The 19,312-nt window shown below is 44.2% G+C and overlaps 2 protein-coding genes across 5 annotated transcripts in view; both read left to right on the forward strand.

The window, feature by feature from the left end:
* Window positions 1-4,900, forward strand: part of RSPRY1 (ring finger and SPRY domain containing 1) — a 40,244-nt gene extending 35,344 nt beyond the window's left edge. For all 4 annotated transcript variants that reach the window (XM_063334017.1, XM_063334018.1, XM_063334016.1 and 1 more), the window contains exons 15-16: window positions 1,032-1,136; window positions 2,167-4,900. In XM_063334017.1, the coding sequence (XP_063190087.1) occupies window positions 1,032-1,136; window positions 2,167-2,263 (202 nt within the window). In that variant the 3' untranslated portion in view covers window positions 2,264-4,900. The remainder of the gene's footprint in view (window positions 1-1,031; window positions 1,137-2,166) is intronic.
* A 519-nt stretch (window positions 4,901-5,419) lies between these two features.
* On the forward strand, window positions 5,420-16,978 carry ARL2BP (ADP ribosylation factor like GTPase 2 binding protein). The gene is made up of 7 exons (XM_063334110.1): window positions 5,420-5,493; window positions 7,396-7,514; window positions 10,004-10,065; window positions 11,686-11,792; window positions 12,450-12,535; window positions 13,746-13,842; window positions 15,102-16,978. Exons 2-7 carry the CDS (start codon window positions 7,477-7,479, stop codon window positions 15,180-15,182), a joined length of 471 nt encoding a protein of 156 aa, XP_063190180.1. The 5' UTR covers window positions 5,420-5,493; window positions 7,396-7,476; the 3' UTR covers window positions 15,183-16,978.
* The last annotated feature ends 2,334 nt before the right edge of the window (window positions 16,979-19,312 follow it).

The following is a 19,312-nucleotide window of genomic DNA, read 5'->3' on the forward strand; positions in this document are numbered from 1 at the left end:
TGTGATTGGTATTGATGTCACTCTGGCACTACTCTTGCAATGTTTAAGCATGAGCTTAACAACAGCTGTTACTCGATTGTGCCAAAAGGTGTAGAGAGAAACTGGGGGAAACAGGTTTCCTGTTGATGGAAACTGTGTAGTCCTGTTCCTCCTGACGGGAGGAACCAGGCCTCCTGTGGCAGAAACCATTTAATACCTGATGGCACTGAAAGGCTCCAGTCAAGGCTGGACGCTGCTGCTCTTTGCGTAAACAAAGATCATCCCTGCCCCATAGCCTGAACTGTTTGGAAACAGTAAGCCAATCCTAAATGAAAAGATGACTTTGATCTTAAAAGTGATAGGGGAAAAAAAGGCAAAGGTCTGAGTTGGACCCTAATTATCCATCGCAGGAGTTAACATAAACTCATGTAGAGCTGTGCTGAATTTAATACATCTAGTGCTGGGCCATGGTCTGGGCTCAACACACCACCCTGCCACTGAACAGCTTTGGCGTGTAGTGTAGGTGTTCCAAACTTGAAATGCCTTATTTCATCAAATGGGGGATTTTTATCCTTTTACTCTCCTTTGTGGCAGTTGCCATACTGGGATGTTGATTTTTCTTTTCAATTTATATTATTTTAAACTGCGTTACAGCATTGCAGGGTTGCTGAATTTTGTTGATACATGGGTCTGTGTGGTTTTGTGTTTTGTTTTGGGGTTTTTTGTTTCTTAACTCCTAAAAGTACACAGATATTAAAGAAGAATTTTTTTGAAGTGTTCAGCTGTGGGAGCTGGGAGGATTGTAATCTAACACCCTCCTTGTCCCTTTCTGACAGACCAGAGTAGGGAGTCAAAAACTGTTCTGAACATCTCTGGGTGCATTAAGCCTTTTTTGTGGGAAGTTATTCTCGACGCTGAGCAGCAGTAGCGTTGAGTAGCACAGGCAAGTGTTGCATTGGTTTTGATGCGATACTCGGAATAGTTGTGAATCTATCATGAATCGAACTAACATTTGGGGTCGGGCTGGGGGGGGGGTGTTCCCTTTTCTCCAGACACAGGCGCCTGGCTTTGTTGAAGCAAGTGAGTATCCGAGAGAACTGCTGCACGCTTTGCTGTGATGAGGTAGCAGACACAGAGCTCAGGCCATGTGGACACAGGTAAAAACTTTAAAAAAAAAAAAAAAAAAAACAACTCCCCAAAACCCCCATCCTCCTGCCCTCCCTCCCCTGCATCCCCTGCACCCCACCCCCGCCCAAAACAAATCGCCAAACAAAGAAACAGAAAATGTATGTGTTTGGCGTTGAGCTTTGGTGAGACCAGCTGCAGTCCCTGCTTATCTTGGTTGACTCCCCAGCATAAAGGAAATAATGAATCCTTTTAAGGATGTGACACATACAGAAGTTAAGCAAAGTATTCCCACCCTCCCCCTAAGCAGATTTAATCCTTAACTGTGTGTGTGTGTGTGTGTGTGTGTGTGTTTGGGGCTGGGGAAGTACTGCGGCTACGGTACTATACATGCTATCCCTCATCTCAAAGGCTTTGCTGATGAGTACTTGCTTGGTACTGGTGCTGTGAAATCCGGATCACTTTGAGGAGAGCAGAAAATTCATTATATACTCCATTAAATGTTCAACTAATGGATTGTCTCAAGTCACAAATTCCTCTAGAAGCTAAAAATTGAGAGGGCAGTTTGAGCAATAAGTATCGTGTAAGTAGCCTACTAGGAAACTTAATACAGTTAAGTCCAGTTCCTTAGTGTTTTTAGAGCACTCATGGAAGCAGTTTTGCCACAGGTCTTCTGTCTGCATGTTGCCAAGTTAAAAACAGGAGACGTGTCCAGTGTGCCTCAACAAGAAGTGGCGACAGCTTCACGCAGGGCACGGGGGCTGCTGTTCCCCAGACCAGAGCAAGCGTTGGGATTAACAAAAGCGTGCGAGTGTAATCCTGGCCAACTGCACTAGAGGTTTCAGGTCGGCAGGATGCTGAGCAGCAGGAGCGCCTCTCAAAGCCTGTGCATCCACAACACCTGACTTGCAATTCCTAATCTCCGTGCTGAAAGACTGATCTTGTCTGTGTTTCTAGCAGGCTAACTAAACTGCTTAGTGCTTGGATTTTTTTTCTTTTTAGTTTTTCATACTGTAAATGCAGGCTTTAACTGATGTATTATTTTTTTTTCTTCTCCTTCAGTGACCTGTGCATGGAGTGTGCCTTGCAACTGGAGACCTGCCCTTTGTGTCGACAGGAAATACAGACCCGAGTCAGACAGATCTCTCACATTTCATGACACACGTGGAGAAATACCACAGACTTGTTTTTAATTAACTCCAACCAATACTGAAAGGGGAAAGCACCTCTAACCAATCTTTATGCACATAGAACCACAGCCATGGCCAGATTTCATGCTAAACTGTAATCTGTTTATCTTAAAAATGAAATCTCTAATAAGCTATCTCAAGTTGCCAGCGATGGGAGCTGGTTTCAGCAGTAAGGAGAGCTGGTAGGTCAGCGTGCTATGGCTATGGGTTCCTTCAAGCAAGACCATAGGAGAGTGTGTCTCTTCTTCCCCCTTTCCTTCTCGCCTGTCGCAAGTGCTGAAAAAAAATTTGCACTGGAAGTACACGTACAATGCATTTTAGAAAAGAAGAGAAAAGAAATATCTCCTAAAACAGGGCAGTTCTGTCTTGTGCTTGAAAGTCTCTATTTTTGGCAGAAGTCAGTACTAAAAGGAGAATGCCAATGTTTTCCTGTTTAATGTAGCCTCCTGCTGGTCAGAGACTCTGTATTTTCCGACAGTGGATATTAAACTGCTCAAAGACTTAATCTGTACACAGACTGATTTGAAAAGACAATGTGGAGACTGTAGAGAAACTCACATTTTAATAACTCGGTGATTCCAAAGAATGTTCTGATTTGTTTTTAAACGTTAAAAGATCGGTGGTATTTTCAAGTACATAATGTTTCTGATGCTTTTAACTTCAGTACCCACATTTTTTTGTGAGGATATAGTTTTCAGGAGGTATTCTTAACTAATTATAACGCTGGACTGGAATTAATTTGATATTCTGGGTATTTTTTAAGGTATCATTGAACATCTTTTTTAATCAGTGTTGTTTTTGAAAGTTATGTTCACTTTGGAAATATTGAGCTATCTTAAAAGATCGGAGGAGAATTTTGGGCCAGTTTATTTAAAAAAAAAAAAAGTTATTTGGATAGCAAGTTCGGTTTTATTCTGTAACTCTTTAAAAATGCACCTTGCTTGCCACATGTCAGTCCTGCTCCAAGCAGGTTTGGGGCCACACTTTGTATTTTTGATAGGGATCATGCAGTAGGACTCTCGGCTCCAGTTTAATTACACATTTGTGACGTTTGTATGTTAAGGATGCATTTCAGCGGGCAGCTTTGGACTGTTTTGCTAGGTTTCTACAAGGAATCAGGGTTCACAGCTGGTGTCAGTGAAGTAGCACAAAAATTGGTGGAGTTATGCTTATTTTGCACCAACTGAAGATACAACTCGGTCTCTTCCAAGACTTGTACAGGTTGCTTTTTTTTAAATTATCTAGCTATATAATAGAACTTCACTAATTCACACATAACTTACACCAAAACCATCCCACTTCTTGGCAGTGATTCAACAGCAGAGGCTGTTGTAGTGAATTCTCATGCTGTGATGCATCTCATTTTAAAAATCCTTTATCTTCTTTATTGTACTATCACGTATTAACAAAGCAGAGCTGAGGCGGCTGCTTCTTGCTGAGCACTCTGGCTTCCGACTGACTCCCTAACCGGGAGCTGGGAGCTCTGCACACAGGTCCCAGAATCAAGCTCTCTGGCAACTCTGTTCACCTTCTGCCTTTGCTAACTTAAGGGTGCTGAATTTCATCCAGGGATTTAAAAAAAAAAAAGTGTCTCCATTGAACCTCTGGTGTATAATGTGTGAATCAAGAAAGTTCTGTCCATCATTTTCTTGTTGATTTTTTTTTTTTTCCAAATATAGACTGAATCCAAAAAGAGTGCTGGTTAGTATTTCTGCTAAAATGTGAATTCTCTTCCACCTTCGATGCCTGTTTTGATTAAAGTCAGACTGGCAAATCTGTGCTATGGGGACCTCATTTCCTCACTGACTGTACTTTACTATGTTTTGCTGTAATCCATGTTGCCAGTCTGGGCCATGTCCCTTCCTGCTCGGTGCTGAATGAGCAAACGTGCGTACACCATCACTGCCACAAGGATCTTAGAATTTCAGAATCCACTTGAAGTTTTAAATGCTTCCAAATGCAATGGTAGGTCTCTATCCCTAAGGTCCAAAGATACTTTAGGGAAGAGGTGGGACAGAACCATTTTGAACTCTGCCTTAATAGATTCTAGTAACTTCAGGGCCTTGGTTTCCCTGGCCAGGATTAACTGAGGTAAAATTTTCAGAAGTGCCTAGGACTCCTGATTTGTATCAGCTGTATGAGATTAAGCTCTTAAGGCCCAGGTCCATGTCTGAAAGGCTTCTAGGTGTCTCATGTCCCCTTGAAATGGAGGTGACCTGAGAGCCTTGGTGCCTCTGTGGACATGGGACTAAGTGCCTGCATTCTTTGTTGAAAAGACATGAATGCTTTGGAAAATTTTGCCCCAGACCGTCTTCCGTGCAGCTGGTGCTGGGCAGAGGAAGCCAATGGTGCTGAAGGAGGGAGCTGTGTTGCAGAGAACTGTCCTGTTCATTTCACAGAGGGAAAGACTGTACAATTTGCCTGGCTTTCTGCTAAAATCCAAGGTCTTTGTAAAGCTTGATCCTCCGTGACCGGTGCAGTGCCCACCTCAGTCCCTCCACCCCCCGGAGGCTCAGGGGCCAGGGAGGGGAGGCGGTGGCTCCATAGGCCCTCAGAAGGGGAAATGAGTTGTAGCGAAGCTGTCCATTCAACAATAAAAATGTCTCAAAGGCTATTTGTTGTTCTTTAATTCTTCGGCTTCTGTTGAGAGACAGGGTTGCAAATGTTGCGGTGCCAGAGGCTGAGGCAGGCAGCCTCTGCAAGCAGAAGCAATGCCTCGGACAAGAAGTTGACAAAAAAGTTGTGTGAAACCCTGGTGTGCAGCCTTCTGAGGGGTGGCCCACACTGTGCCCGGTGAGGGGGGGCGCCCGAGGCCCTGGCATGGTTCCCTATCCTCCAGCCTTCTCAGGGCCCTGCTCTGCGAGGGCAAAACCCGCTCATACAACGGCTGCATGCACCACAACGAAGCATGTTATCAGTTTTCTTTTTATTTCCTTCCCAGGACCGCCTCTGAGGCCGGGACACTCTAAGCTCATCCCAGGGGGCCGTTGCCGCCCGCCCCGTCAGGCCTGACGGCCCACCATGGCGGCGGGGGCCGCCTTCCCGCCCGCGCTCTCCCATTGGGCCTTCTGGGTTGTGGGCGGGCCCTCCGCACGCCCTCCGCTCTCCGATTGGCTGCGGGCGGGGCGGAAAGGAGCGTTGCCTAGGAGACGGGCGGGCCGGAGGGGCGGGGAGGCGGTGCTGGCTGCCCTGACCGGCGGTAGGTGCGGGGCCGGGCCGGGCCCTTCTCCGGGACGGTGGGAGGTGACAGGGGCGAGGCGGCCGTGTGCTTCGGGAAGGGGGAACTGAGCGGGGCCAGCGTCCTGGGCGCCTTTTGGAGAAGGAAGATGACGGCCCCGTTGGCTGGGTCCCTTTGGGGAGGGGGAGGTGAGGTGGGCCGGGTGCTGCGTCCCTCTGCGGGGGGGGATTTCCCCCTGTACTGGGCACTGGTGAGGCCCCACCTCGAGTACTGTGTCCGGTTTTGGGCCCCTCACCACAAAAAAGACACTGAGATGCTGGAGCGGGTCCAGAAGCTGGCGAGGGGGTCTGGAGCACAAGTCTCATGAGGAGCGGCTGAGGGAGCTGTTCAGCCTGGAGAAAAGGAGGCTGAGGGGAGACCTCCTCGCTCTCTGCAACTCCCTGAAAGGAGGGTGTAGCCGGGGGGGGCGGTCTCTTTTCCCAGGGAACAGGCGACAGGATAAGAGGAAATGGACTCAAGTTGTGCCAGGGGAGGTCGGTCTTTTCTCCCAAAGAACAGGCAATAGGACAAGGGGAAATAGACTCAAGTTGCACCAGGGGAGGTTTAGGATGGAGATTAGGAAAAAGTTTTACACTGAAAGGGTAAAATGAAAGCTTTGGAACAGGCTGCCCTGGGAAGTGGTTGAGGCACCATCCCTGGAGGTATTTAAAAGATGGGTAGACATAGTGCTTAGAGATACGGTTTAGTGATGGTTTTTGACGGAGTTAGGTTGATGGTTGGACTCAATGATCTGAAAGGTCCCTTCCAGCCTCGGCAATTCTATGACAGGGCTGGCAGCTTCGCTCTCCCCAGGAGCCAGGACTGAGAAGGGGGAGGCGAGGGTCATGTTCATACCTCCTGTGCCTTGGTGTGATAGAGCTGGCTCCTGCCCTCAGCCGGCTGCTCTGAAGGCCAGCATTGGGTATAACCCAGCAAGGGAGGCGGGAGCAGAGTGTCCCCAGTGCACACCTAGAAACCAGCTGGCCCTTCTCACTGGCCCTGTGATGCTGTGTACCCCATCCTGTGTGATGGGTCAGCAACTGCTGACAGCCACAGCCACAGGGCCTGGCCAGGGTGCAGCCCAGCACTGGCCAGAGTCCCTGGCTGGCAGATGGGATCACTGTCCAAAGCCTGGCCTGCGAGCTCCCTGGGACTGGGGTGGCATCTTCATCTTATCTGGCATCATTTTTGTGTGTCTTTCTAATAGTCACAGATGCTTCAGGAGAAAAGATGTAAAGGTTTTATGAGGAGCGGCTGAGGGAGCTGGGGGTGTTCAGCCTGGAGAAAAGGATGCTGAGGGGAGACCTTCTCGCTTTCTGCAACTCCCTGAAAGGAGGGGGTAGCCCGGGGGGTTGGTCTCTTGTCCCAAGGAACAGGCAACAGGATAAGACGAAACAGCCTCAAGTTGCACCAGGGGAGGTTTAGATTGGATATTAGGAAAAATTTCTTCACCAGAAGGGTTGTCAAGCACTGGAACAGGCTGCCCAGGGAAGTGGTTGAGTTGCCATCCCTGGAGGTGTTCAAAACATCTGTAGATGTGCTGAGGGACGTGGTTTAGTGGTGGACTTGGCAATGTTAGGGTAACAGTTGGACTCAATGATTTTAAAGGTCTTTTCCAACCTAAACAATTCTATGATTTTGAAACCCATTACGGAAACTTAACTGTGTGGTTTTGAGCCTGTTCTCTTAGTAGAAACAGGCAGAGAAAATTCGTAGAAAACTTGAGTTATTACAGAAAAGAAGTAGCAGTAACTTTGGAAGAACAAGACTTTGAAATGCCTACATCTAAAAATAAGATATTCTCTTCTGAATCACTGTTTGAGAAGTGTGTGGTAATTTAACAATTTAATTTGTATTAATGTTAAGTCACATGTTATTCCTTAGTACTTCATCTGAAAAGAAGAGATAACAACTAACAGCAGCAATATAGCAAATTGCTTGCTCCAGTCTGGTTATGCAGTAACGATGGAGACTTCTGATGAAGAAAACTTTGGTGTAGCTATGTGAGTATGCTACATTCTGTGTCAGATTTTCAATAAGCTAATTACTAGTTAAAATGCCTTAATAGGAATATAATTTCATGAATGAATTTATACTATACGAATTACCAGATTCTGCTTCATAGGAGAGCAAGGGTGCAGAAAAATGAGAACATCCAGGAGGGGGTAACATCAGTTCAGAATTTAGGTGAAGTCAAACTAAATACAGCTGCAATGAGCATAGCACCAGATAGCCCTGGCTGAGTGATCAAAATAAACACCGTAAGGCTGCAAACTTGGGGGGTTTGTGTTAATTTAAAATTCAAAATTTCTCTTTCCTTTTCAAGAACATATGTTGTCTTATATTGCGGATTCTGGGAAGAGGCTATTCCTCTGTGTTTAGATGCACTAGATGTTCTACACATGTGAGACCTTTTACAGGTCAACCAAATTTTACACTGGTAGATGCTAGGAGGCTACTTTGCTCCACATTTGTCTGGCATACTCTTCTCCTAAAGCTTGTGGCAAAAGGGGACGTGTCCCTGTGCCTCTGTCACTCTAGTTCATATATTTAGTTCTTTCAGTCTACAGACTCTCAAATGGCCAAATTGGGTGTTTCTACTCACCGTTATCTCCCGCACTAGCCAAAGACTCAAACGGAAATTGACTGTCAGGGCAATAGGTTGATTTTGATTTTTTTTTTTCTTCCTCTCAGGACAACATTTTCTATTTATTTTTCTCTCCAGTATTTGTAATTCATATCAGATATGTCTTTATCCCCCGTTCCTAATACATGTTTGTGTTAGGAATGGTTTTCATACTAGCCCTTGAGAAGGATAGTTTTGCGAGGAAGACAAGATTCAGGCATCCAAACTGCCTGGGCGTCTTCAGCAGTGCAGGTTGTGCTGGCCTAGACTAGACATGATGAGGTGACAAAGGCTTAAGCTGCCAGATTTGTGAGCATGTGTTTCTTCAGGTGTGGGGATGCAGGTGTGTTGTATAGAGAGACGGAATCACTGCTATTTTGGAACAGTTAAAATTCCATGATTCATTCCACAAGCTTAAACTGGGGTTTAAATTAATACTTCACATTTTCTGCTACTGTTAGAGTAAGCTATAAAACCAATAGTAGCACATTTTTGGAGGGGGAAAAAAAAAAGAGCAGAAATTATCCACAGCGAAGTCTCCTGTCTTTGCGTGTACGCAGAAAGCCATGAGCCCCGTTGCCTCAAGTCCCAGGTGTGATGCTCAGAGTATGTAGTGCTTCGACTGGCCTGTGCCAGCTCCTCTCCTGGTGGCGTCCTGCCCTCTGGTGGAAGAGCACGCTTTTCCACTCCCTTGCCTTGGCTTTGCTCTCCCAAGGCTAACAGATCAGAAACGTTGCTAGAACATCATTGGTGATCGAATGCCTTTTTAAATCAAATATCTTTTCATTTTTCCTGGTTAGAATGAGCCCTAAGGCTCATTATAGTTAGACTTTTGGTTAACCTGTTGGATTCATTTCACTGGGCTATTATTCAATAGCCAAATAAATTTAATGAGTTTTTCAAATCTTAGTCTGAAAGGGTGTTCTGCTCTGTTTACTAAAGAGAAATTTGAAAGAGAACTAGAGAGACTTTAATTTAAATAGTGCTTTTGCTGATCACAGCTAATGTTTTTCTTAAAGACAAAAGTCCTGTGATGCTTTTTCCCCTCACGTGTGAGAAAAGCCTTTCATCTACTGGAGAATACAGGAAGAGTTCATCCCTCACTACAGATGAGCTCTGAATGCCCAGGCCCAGGGGATCCTGTGGATTCTTTGCTATGTCTGAACAAGCTGCACAATAATAGATTTAGCAGAGGTATCCAGAGCCCTGAAATGCTGGCACCAAAGGTGTCTTCCCTAGATGACTTCAGATCCATAATGGCGTTTAGTATTTGCTTATGATAGAATGACCTTAGGAGTTTATGCCATTTATTTGTAGCATGTAGGATGTTTCTTGCATAAGAAAATTATTTACATTTCTTCAGTTATACAATATTTGTGTATACATTGAGTTTAAGTGGTTCCACAAGACCAAATATTTCAAGATATTCTCTAGAGTGTCTAGAGTTCCATGATCACCATGTGGAGTTACAGAGGAAAGAGAGCAGAAGGAAAGCTTGTGGTAGCAGCCTGGATTTGTGGGTTGGAAAATGCTTAATTTGCTGTTCTAATTACACTCTTCACATCCTTCTGCACCAGGACTAGAATTACCTTGACAGTAATGCCAGTAAAACAACATTTATTTTTCTTCAATTAGGCACCTTACCGGGGGTAATACAGTAGACACCTGATGAGAATCGCCATGAAGCAGTCTTATCATCAGTGTCATGGATTATTTTGCAGGTTGAAACTAGGAAATTATTCACTTATCTTGTAATTACTGGGCTTATTTGTGCTTGGGATTTTGTTAACACTTTTTAATTTTAACTTTTCTTTCTGCTGTGGTTGAAATATGTATTTATACAGTACCATCTTTCTTTGCTTTCAGCTCCTCCCCTTCTGACGCAGAGTTTGATGCAGTTGTTGGGTATCTGGAGGATATCATAATGGGTAAGCTCTGCAAGTAGTTATAGACAACAAGATGAGCGCTAAACGTATTGCAAGCTGCTCTTCTGTTAGCAGATACACAGAGCCAAAATAGCCCTTGCCTGCTTCGTGGAAGCTGTTCCTCCTTTGTTCCCCTGGCCCCTAACCTGGTAATGTAGCAAAAATATACACAAAAGTCTTTTGTGTGCTGTTTGAACAAAAGGGTGCTTATGAGTCTTTAAAATTATTCTCTGCGTCACTGCAATACACTCCTTCGTAAATAAACACTAAAGACACTTGTAAATCTCACACAGAAATCCAATCTGTCTGGAATTTTTATACCCTTTTGTGAAGTGGGTGGAGGAGGCTGTGAGAGGTAGCCTTCCCTTCCCAGCTCTGCCTGGACCTCTCCTCCTGTGTTTGTCAGGATATTCTTAGAAGATGCCGTGCTTTGTCCAGGCAATTTGCTGTAGTGCCAAGCTGTTGCTACTGCAGGCAGCCTGTTGTAATCTGCAATATAAGGGCCCGTGCTGCAGTTTAAGCATGTTGTTCCCTGTCCTGTCTCTGCTGAACATGGAGAGCAGTGTATATCCTCTGTTCCTGCTGCAGCATTGCAAAACTGGAGATGGGTGTCAATCATGTCTTGCCACTTTTCACTTTTTGAGACTATCCTTCTGAGTTGGTTTTGTTGCCTGTAACTTGCGTGTAACGTGGCAGGACCTTTTCATAGCAAGAATGTTAAATGGCGTCAGTCTCATCGTGTGAGCTTAAGCAATAAAAGGTGCTACATTCTCAGAACCATAATTTTAACTGAGAAGTCAGCGTGTGCAAGGAACTAGTGTACAAGGTGCCAAGACAGAATTCATGGTAATCGGCCATCAGCTGCTTCATAAGAACAGCATATAAACTTTTTGACCACATCCTTCCCAGAGAGATGTAGATTCTGCAGCCGGGGTTTGCCTGGTGATGTAGTTGAATCTGGAGAAACGGTAACTAAATTAATTTTGAATGTGTTAGGGTTTAGAAAGCTGAGACTAGTGTATTTTAATGCAGTATTTATATTTATACCTGTTCTGTTGAATTCACTGGTGACCTACTGCATTCATTTTTATTCTTGTTGCCTTCCACAACTGGAAAAAAAAAATCCTCAGCAATTGAAAATTAATCCGGGAGTTTCACTAATATTTTGAATTCTTGTAGGGAAGAGGTAATCACTTTTGATGACTTGAGAGCCTGAACAAAAAGGGGTTCAGAATAAATAACCTTATTAATAAAACATAAAGGAGGAGGACTTTTTTGCTAATACTGAGTGTAAATGAAACTTAGAAGAATGAATTGTAGACCTTGCTAGGTGGCCGTGTTCGTCCCATTCCATTCTGAATACACATCTGCTGTGAAAATGCAGACTGATGTGCTGCTGCCCTGACTCCCGCGGCGCTGCCCTCTGCCAGCAGCCTCTGTCTCTTGCAGATGGGTCAGAAGTGGTGGCTCAGTGGCAGCTGCGGCGCTGGAGTGACTGACCCTGCACGTGTGCAGGGCTCTGTGGTTACAGCGGGGAAGCGGAGGACTAGTGAATGTGGGGTTTGTGTTACAAAAAGAATGACTACACTCGTAACTTTATGATGCATTTTTGTTGTGGTCCAGATGATGATTTCCAGTTAATACAGAGGACTTTTATGGAGAAGCACTACCAGGAGTTTGATGACTCAGAAGAAAACAAGCTCATCTATACTTCTATTTTTAATGAATATGTAAGATGCTTTTTTGTATGTATTGCTTTTTTATTTATATTAAAGCCAGCGTCAGGTACTGTGTTCTTGGGTTGACATGCAGCAGAGCCAACATACTGCCTGCTGTCTCTTTCTGCAGCACAGTCATGATCTGTGAGCAAGAACGATGTTTTCTGGAGCTCTAAGTTCCTTTCTCTTCATTTCACCTGAAAATTTCTGTACGTGTTTCGGAAGTTGTATAACTTTCTTGAATAGAACTTTAGCTTGTTGCTGTAGCAGATAATGTGCATAACAAAGTTTGTTCTTTTCCAATTGTATTATTTCCTGTCTTGGACACTTGCATTGCATTCTTCATGCAAAGCATAATTATATATAATTATACAACTATACCAGCCTACTAGTCAATACCATTAAACGAGTTTAAAATAATTTGCTGCTAGATACAAATAGTCAGTGCTTGTTGTCACCGATATTCCCAGCAAAAATGTTCAGCTCAGTGCCTCAGTGGTGGTGTAAGTAATTGAACTAGGTCTTCTAGCTAAGGAATCTGTGGTTGTTTGCCTAGTGAGGATAATTCGACGTGTCGGTAAGCTGTCAGTGTTAAGATGCACTATTTTGAAGTCTGCTCCTGAAATTTGATATCGTATTATAGGGGTGTTTTGTTTGTGTTTTTTTCAGATTTCTTTAGTAGAAAAATACATCGAAGAAAAATTGCTTGATCGGATTCCTGGTTTTAATATGACTGCTTTCACAATGTCATTGCAGTAAGTCTCTGCTTTGCTTTTGATTGAGGGGGAGCGGCTTATGTGTCTTTCAGTTAATTCTTTTTATCTAGATTAAACCTTAGATTTGACAGCTCTCCCTTTAGAAAGAGGTTCCTCTTTAATTAAAAAAAAAGTGTTCATGCAGGCAATGAGTGACCACTTTTCTTGCCTTCAGCATGTCCTGCTACTCTGCATTTCTGAACTGTCGTGCTGAAATATAGTGGATTTTAAGGAATAGGAAAAGAAGTCAGAATGAGAACACTGGAGGCTTTTCATAATCATTATCACTTTGAAGCCAGACCCGTAAAAGGTTAGGTCCCATTTATCTCATTTAGGGTCTGTGTTGGGCACTTAAATAGCCTAGTCGTCTTTCAGGAGTCGTGTGATGAAATGCCTTTATTGTAATTCTTGTACAAAGCATTCATAGAAGAGTTTAGTTTGTCTTAAGCTTTCGCGTTTGGTCACTTTAGCTTAACCAACTTCATGAAGAGATCACTTTTGAAAGATCGCGTGTAATTGGGAACTGAATATCTTAAAATATTTGAATCAATTTGATTTTTAATTTTTTTAAATAAGACATTGGGAAGTTACTGTGAATACACATAGTACGTTTAGAAGATAGACTGTTTAAGATAAACCTCCTTTTGATAAGAATTAAATAATTAAAAAACAACAAACAAAACCAAGCCTTGACTGTTAAGAAAGTCGTGTTGAAATATGCCAGTGTGGGAGCACAGAGTCTTCCTTCCAAAATGGTTTTATCAAAAGTCCTCTACCAAGTACCATCGGTACAGTCCCTTGTTCTTAAGGGATGTGTATGAGCATCCTGTGCCTCTTCCCAACTGTTCCCACCTTCCAAGGGACTGTCAAGCTCTTTCAGTGCTCAAGATAAATAAATAGATAAATGGTAGTTGAGTGTTAATTATCTTGATGTACAGGTCAGTTTCTTTGTCTGGTTTTCAAGGACTGATGTGATACTCCTAGGTCTTGGATTTAGATAAATATAATATATCGATGTACTTAGACTGGAAATACTGCAAAGTAGTGGTTGGCTAAAGTTTTGATTTATGGTAGACCTGTAATAACATTCTTGTTTAAATTTTGATATTGTTCTGCTTGTCCTGGTATCCTTTTTGACCTCATACCATTTTAAAATAACAAATCTATTTCCCCCACAATTTTCTAATTCCCCAACTTCTTCTCTCTATAGACAGCACAAAGATGAAATGGCAGGTGATATATTTGATATGCTTCTCACATTTACTGACTTTCTGGCTTTCAAAGAAATGTTTTTGGATTACAGAGCTGTAAGTATGTCACGTTCCTTATTTTCCTTGGCGTAACGGCTGTTGTTTTTGTGTAGCTCTGCCTGAGAGTACCAAAGGCAGTGTTACTACAGTAGGTAGCCGCATTTATTCAAAGGCTGTACAGGGTCAAAAGGAAAATAGCTTCACTTGAGTGGGTATTTAAACTCAAAATGCACACTTAATAATTCCAGAAAACATGAATGAAGCTGGCATGTGGAGCAGTTCTTCAGAAACACACACTGTCTGCATCTTTGAATGTTGATTTCCAGCTGAACATAGGGGACCAATTTTTTACTATGTGGTGACCGAGCGGTGGCACAGGTTGCCCAGAGAGGTTGTGGAGTCTCCATCCTTGGAGATATTCAAAAGCCATCTGGACACAATCCTGAGTGGCCCTGCTTGAGTGGGAGTTGAACCAGATGACTTCCAGAGATCCCTTCCCACCTTGACCATTCTGGGATTCTATGATATGGGGGAGTATTGTTTGGATTGTGGGGGGTTTTTTTCCCAGCCAATACAAAATTAGCTTTTTAAGCTTATTCCATTTGTATTGCTTCTCCTCTCTGTCCAGGCTGGAGAAACAAACAAACAAACAAAAGCATTAAGGTTTTTCAATGAGCTTTTTCCTGGGGAAATGAAATACATGTAAACACTCTCCAATGTCTGTCCAGTCACATTTGGCAAAGGAGCGAGGACAAAAGAGTCAAAGTTGTTGTCAGAATTGTGCTCTCTGCAGCCTGCCCCCACCCCGTTAAAGTGTTGTGAAAATGGGGGCAGGTTGAGGAGGAAGAGGCAGCCCGTGTCTCGGCAGCGGGAATAGTTTCAGTTGGGGTTTGCACCTTTGGGCGTCTCCTGAGAGGCAAACCACAGAAGGTAGATGCCATTAGTTCCCCACAGAAGCTAGATTTCACTAGTTGCTTGAGCACTGGGCGAGCCTGCTGGCTGCACGTTCTTCACCAGATGTAAGCAAGCCTCTGCTCTGAGCTGGGCAGAGCGGCAGCGACCTTACTCCAGGGATTCCTGCACAGCCTCTTCCTCACGTTTGGGTTCACCTACCGATACAAACAGTAGAAGATAAATGCTCTGCTAGGCATCTTCAGCTCTCACAGCAAGCTGTGTGCAATCATGGATGCTCAGGCAATGCGTAGTTTTATATTGATTTGATGTAACAAACAGAATGTTAATGGTCTGTTTCATTTTTTGAACTCGCTCCAAAACAACAGTGAGTCAAGGATTTCTTTTTCTTCCATTTTTTCTAGGAAAAGGAAGGTCGAAGTCTGGATTTAAGCAGTGGGTTAGTGGTGACTTCATTAAACAAATCATCAATATCCTCCTCCTAGAACAGTTTATGCACTACTTTCCTTCTCCAGATGAGTGCTGCTGTTTTCGTTTGGAAATTAAAACACTAAAGGTCATGAGAATCAAGGTGCTTTTACATGATGAAAACTCATTCATCCTCCAGATTATACCTTCAGAGGCCTGAACCTAAAAACACGTTTGTGAATTCTCATTAGTATTCCGTGACCACAGAAGAAGAAATTTCCAACTCTACCAGAGTAATTTTTTTTAATAAATACATAGTATTTGTACACCAGCCCATCTGTTGCACATGCTGAGAAGCCCAGCGCGCTGAGAGGACAATAAATAGGCCTGTGCGCGTGTTATTTGGGTTGGGATCTTCACCATCTTCCCAGAACACAGAACTTTTCAGAATCAAGATGGCAGCGTAAAAAGAATATGTCCCTCCAGCTCTTGGAAGGACGGATGCGAATACATAACCTCTGAGTTCCTCTCTGTCAGTGTTTTGTTGTTTGTTGGTTGTTTTTTTAAAATACTTTAATATGATCTTAAGTGCTCCAGCTTTCTAATGGAAGAATATGTTTTAATATGTAGATATTATCGCATGAGGCTGTCTCTCCGCTCTGACAATTGACACGCCAGTGTGTAAATCCGTCTGCTCTCTGGCTTTTCTAAGTCTCATCCTAAACGTGCAAAGTTCTCCCGTTCACTTCAGTTCCGGCCCCAGCTGTTCTACATTTGGGCAAAATAACGACGATAAACCTAAATCTGGCCTGGCTGTGCAATTTCTTACTTTCTTTTTGGCAGTGGCACGGCTGCATTAGTTATAGTAATATAAGCTCGGTGGTAGGTTGGGCACAGAGGTGTTTACCACCGTGTCATTTACTGCTCTAAATAGCATGTTGATTAAAAGGCGTGGGTTTGCCATTAAACTGTTAGCAACCTTAGGGCAGCAGTGCATTTTGCCATAAGCCTGTCGCAAAACCCCAGGTGCATCTCTCTTGGCGGTTGGAATTAAGCTGCATTCGGCGCTGCAGGGACCCTCCGTTCTTACGCTGTTCGGACACGTTCATCTGCCGCTTAATGACGTGCTGAGGCAACACGAGAGCACCGCTTTAAAGGCCTAAGAGTAGATGGAATGGCAGGATGGTGAGCAGAACCCTCTGTCCCACAGCAGGTCAGTGCAGCGGGGGAGATGCCCTTTGACAGTGGTGAAGGTGCCGGTCGGTGGCTGTGTCCTGGTGAGAACCTACCCTAGACAGAGCAAAATTATGGCCAGGCCATGACAAATTTTTGTTTGTGGGCAAGAAACATCTTACAAGAACAAACAAGGTGAAACTGTTCCTGTTGATGCCTGACAGGGATTTCAGCAGTACCAGGATTGTGTTCTTCAACTGAAATACTGGTGAAGACTGCTAGCTGTGCAGGCAAAAATAAACTATACTTAACATTACAAAATAGGATAAAATTAAACAGGCTTGTGGACAGACCATAATGGCTTTTTAAAGGCTGGCTAGCAATGCTGAGTATTTTGACTCTGTATACCAAATTTATGAGTGCTGCAGTAATTAATCTCATTAAGTTTCTAGTATGTTGTGCTCATGGCTCTGCAGTTTTTTGCCTGGAATTGTGCTAGTATGTTGAAATCTCCTTTGTAAGTGCCCACACTCTGATAACACACACACACTTCCTTTTAAAAACAAAAAAACAACCCTCAACCCCCAAACAAACTATTCTTTCAGAATTATTATTATTTTTTTTTATCTCCTTCAATAAATTGATTCATGTCAGATCTGAATGATAAAAGCCAGAAGCTGAAGCAAAATTAAAAATTGCAAGAAATGTCTTTGGGCTTGGGTTTTTTTCTTTCTCTCTCTCTCTCTTTTTTTTTTTTTTTTTTTTTTAAAGAAAGGGGGTTAGATTTCCTTCTGTGTGTGTTTTGATCAAAAGCAGTTCTGCTGGCTTTCTGTTTGCAAGGGCACGTAGCCATAGGACAAGGGGCAGTGGTTTAACCTAGAGCAGGGCAGGTTTAGATGAGACATTAGGAAGAAGTTCTTTACACTGAGGGTGGTGAGACACTGGCCCAGGTTGCCCAGAGAGGTGGTGGAGGCCCCATCCCTGGAGACATCCAAGGCCAGGCTGGATGAGGCTCTGAGCAACCTGATCTAGTTGAAGATGTCCCTGCTCACTGCAGGGGGGTTGGACGAGATGGCCTTTAGAGGTCCCTTCCAACCCAACACGTTCCATGATTTCTATGATTCTGTTCCGGCGAACACCGCTCAAGCTGAGTTTGATTCTCTTTTCAGCAACAGTAACCTGCTAAGGCACCCTGAGTACATCCCCCGTGAGGCGAGGTTGTGGCGCGGTGGTTTGGAATGGGTGACAGCAGTGCCGGCCATGACGCTCCATCAGCTGGCGGCACCCCACCGGGATTCGCGGGATTTTACAGCTCTCCCGCTGGGGCTGGGAAAAGCAGCTTTGCCCAGGAGCCCAGAAGTCAGTGCTCCGGTGTGCGTGAGTGGTTAGCAAGCTGAGACGATGCGCCCAGGTGTTTATTCCCAGAAAACAAACAAACAAACAAAAAACATTAGAACATTGGGTCGTGTTTTTAATACAAACTAGATGTGGCTCCCCTGCTGTGTGGATCCTGAGGTTGACATGAGAGAAATATAAAAGGTTTAAATCTTGTTGTTTTTCTGTTGTCAGTGTACGGACCTGAGTTCCTCAGTTAACTCCTACCTCTTTATATAATGTTGACTTTTTGATGTTGGGAACAGATTTTATCAAATTTTAAAAGAATACTGTTGACATATTTTATTTGTTAATTGTTGAGCTAGGGTAATTATTTGCAGCTAAAACTAAAAATATCCCTGTCATTTTGTTTTTTTCCTGAACAAAAGTTTTTATTCTTTTCCTATTACAATTGTTTCAATTAATTACTTAATTTAATGGCCGTACAAGCGAATACCTCAGGCGGTTGTATTCTGAAGGGAGTTCTGTTGTATTTGAAGCGAGGTCTCTTGTAATTTTCTGAGGCTACAAGGCAGAGTTGGGGGTGAATTCTTATTTGGATGGGGAATGGTGTCGGTGTTTCCTGCAATACCTTTCTCCCTCCGTGCCGCTCTCTTCTGCCTGTGTTCTGTCGGCTGTGGTTCCCAGGGTAACTTATCCCTGGCTCGATGCATTTTTCCATCAGGCAGAGGGGCTTTTTAAGGAGATTAAATTTCTCTGTGTAATGGACTTCCTGCGTGTAAGCCAGACTTCACCTTTGGAGAGTTTTAACGCTGTCATAACAATGCATGAAGAGGCTAATTTTCTTCGTGTTACTGATTTTTATACACCTATCCACAGCTGTGGAAACCAGACCCTTCATTTAGCTCACTGAAAACCGAATGAGGGCAGATGGGCCTGGGGCTAACGCAGTTTGTCCAGTCCTTTGCAATTCACACCGTCCATTGCTGCAGTTAAATTTCCTGAGCCCCCATAGATAAGCTGTTAAAACTTTTCCCGTGCAGAGCATGTGCTAAATTTTGCAGTGTAGCTCGCCGTGCACCAGCTTTCCTGCATAGAAATATCCCGAAACGAATTGAACCCATTTCACCTGTTTTTATGAGCTTGTGCAAGGAGGGTGTGAAGGGAAAGGTCGCTGCGTCTGGCTGGGACTCACTTCTAGTTCTGACAAACACCAGCCCGCGTCCCCAAGAAATGAACGGTGAGTTTGTCACCATGCAGCGTGGTTCTGCGTTCTCCTGGGGCACTCTGTGTGTCCCCAGAGCGTTGGCAGACTTAGTTTTAATTTTTGAATAACACCTGTAGCTAATGGGCAAAATTGACTTGCCGGTTAACAGGTGGTGCTGTGAACTGGTGGTGCTGAGCCTAGAGGAGGAGGGAGCACGTGGAAGCCCCCGGCACCTCTTTCGCCTTCTCGCCATCTTGGACGCAACGCTCTGTGTGCTCACGTGTGTGTGTGTGCGCGCGCGGGCGCGTAGGTAAAGCAAAGCACGGCGAAGCCTCAGACTTGCCGCCTCCTGCCTGGGGCCAGGCTGCGGTGCCCGTGGGCGGCAGGAAGGGGCAGTCGCCTCTGCCAGTGACATCTCTGCTGCCCGCTCTGCGCTGTGCTGTGTGTCCCGCCTTCTCACGAGACGGAGATTTTATTGACAGGCTCCAGAGC

This window comes from Chroicocephalus ridibundus, chromosome 4 (genome assembly GCF_963924245.1).
Source record: "Chroicocephalus ridibundus chromosome 4, bChrRid1.1, whole genome shotgun sequence".
NCBI lineage: Eukaryota > Metazoa > Chordata > Aves > Charadriiformes > Laridae > Chroicocephalus > Chroicocephalus ridibundus.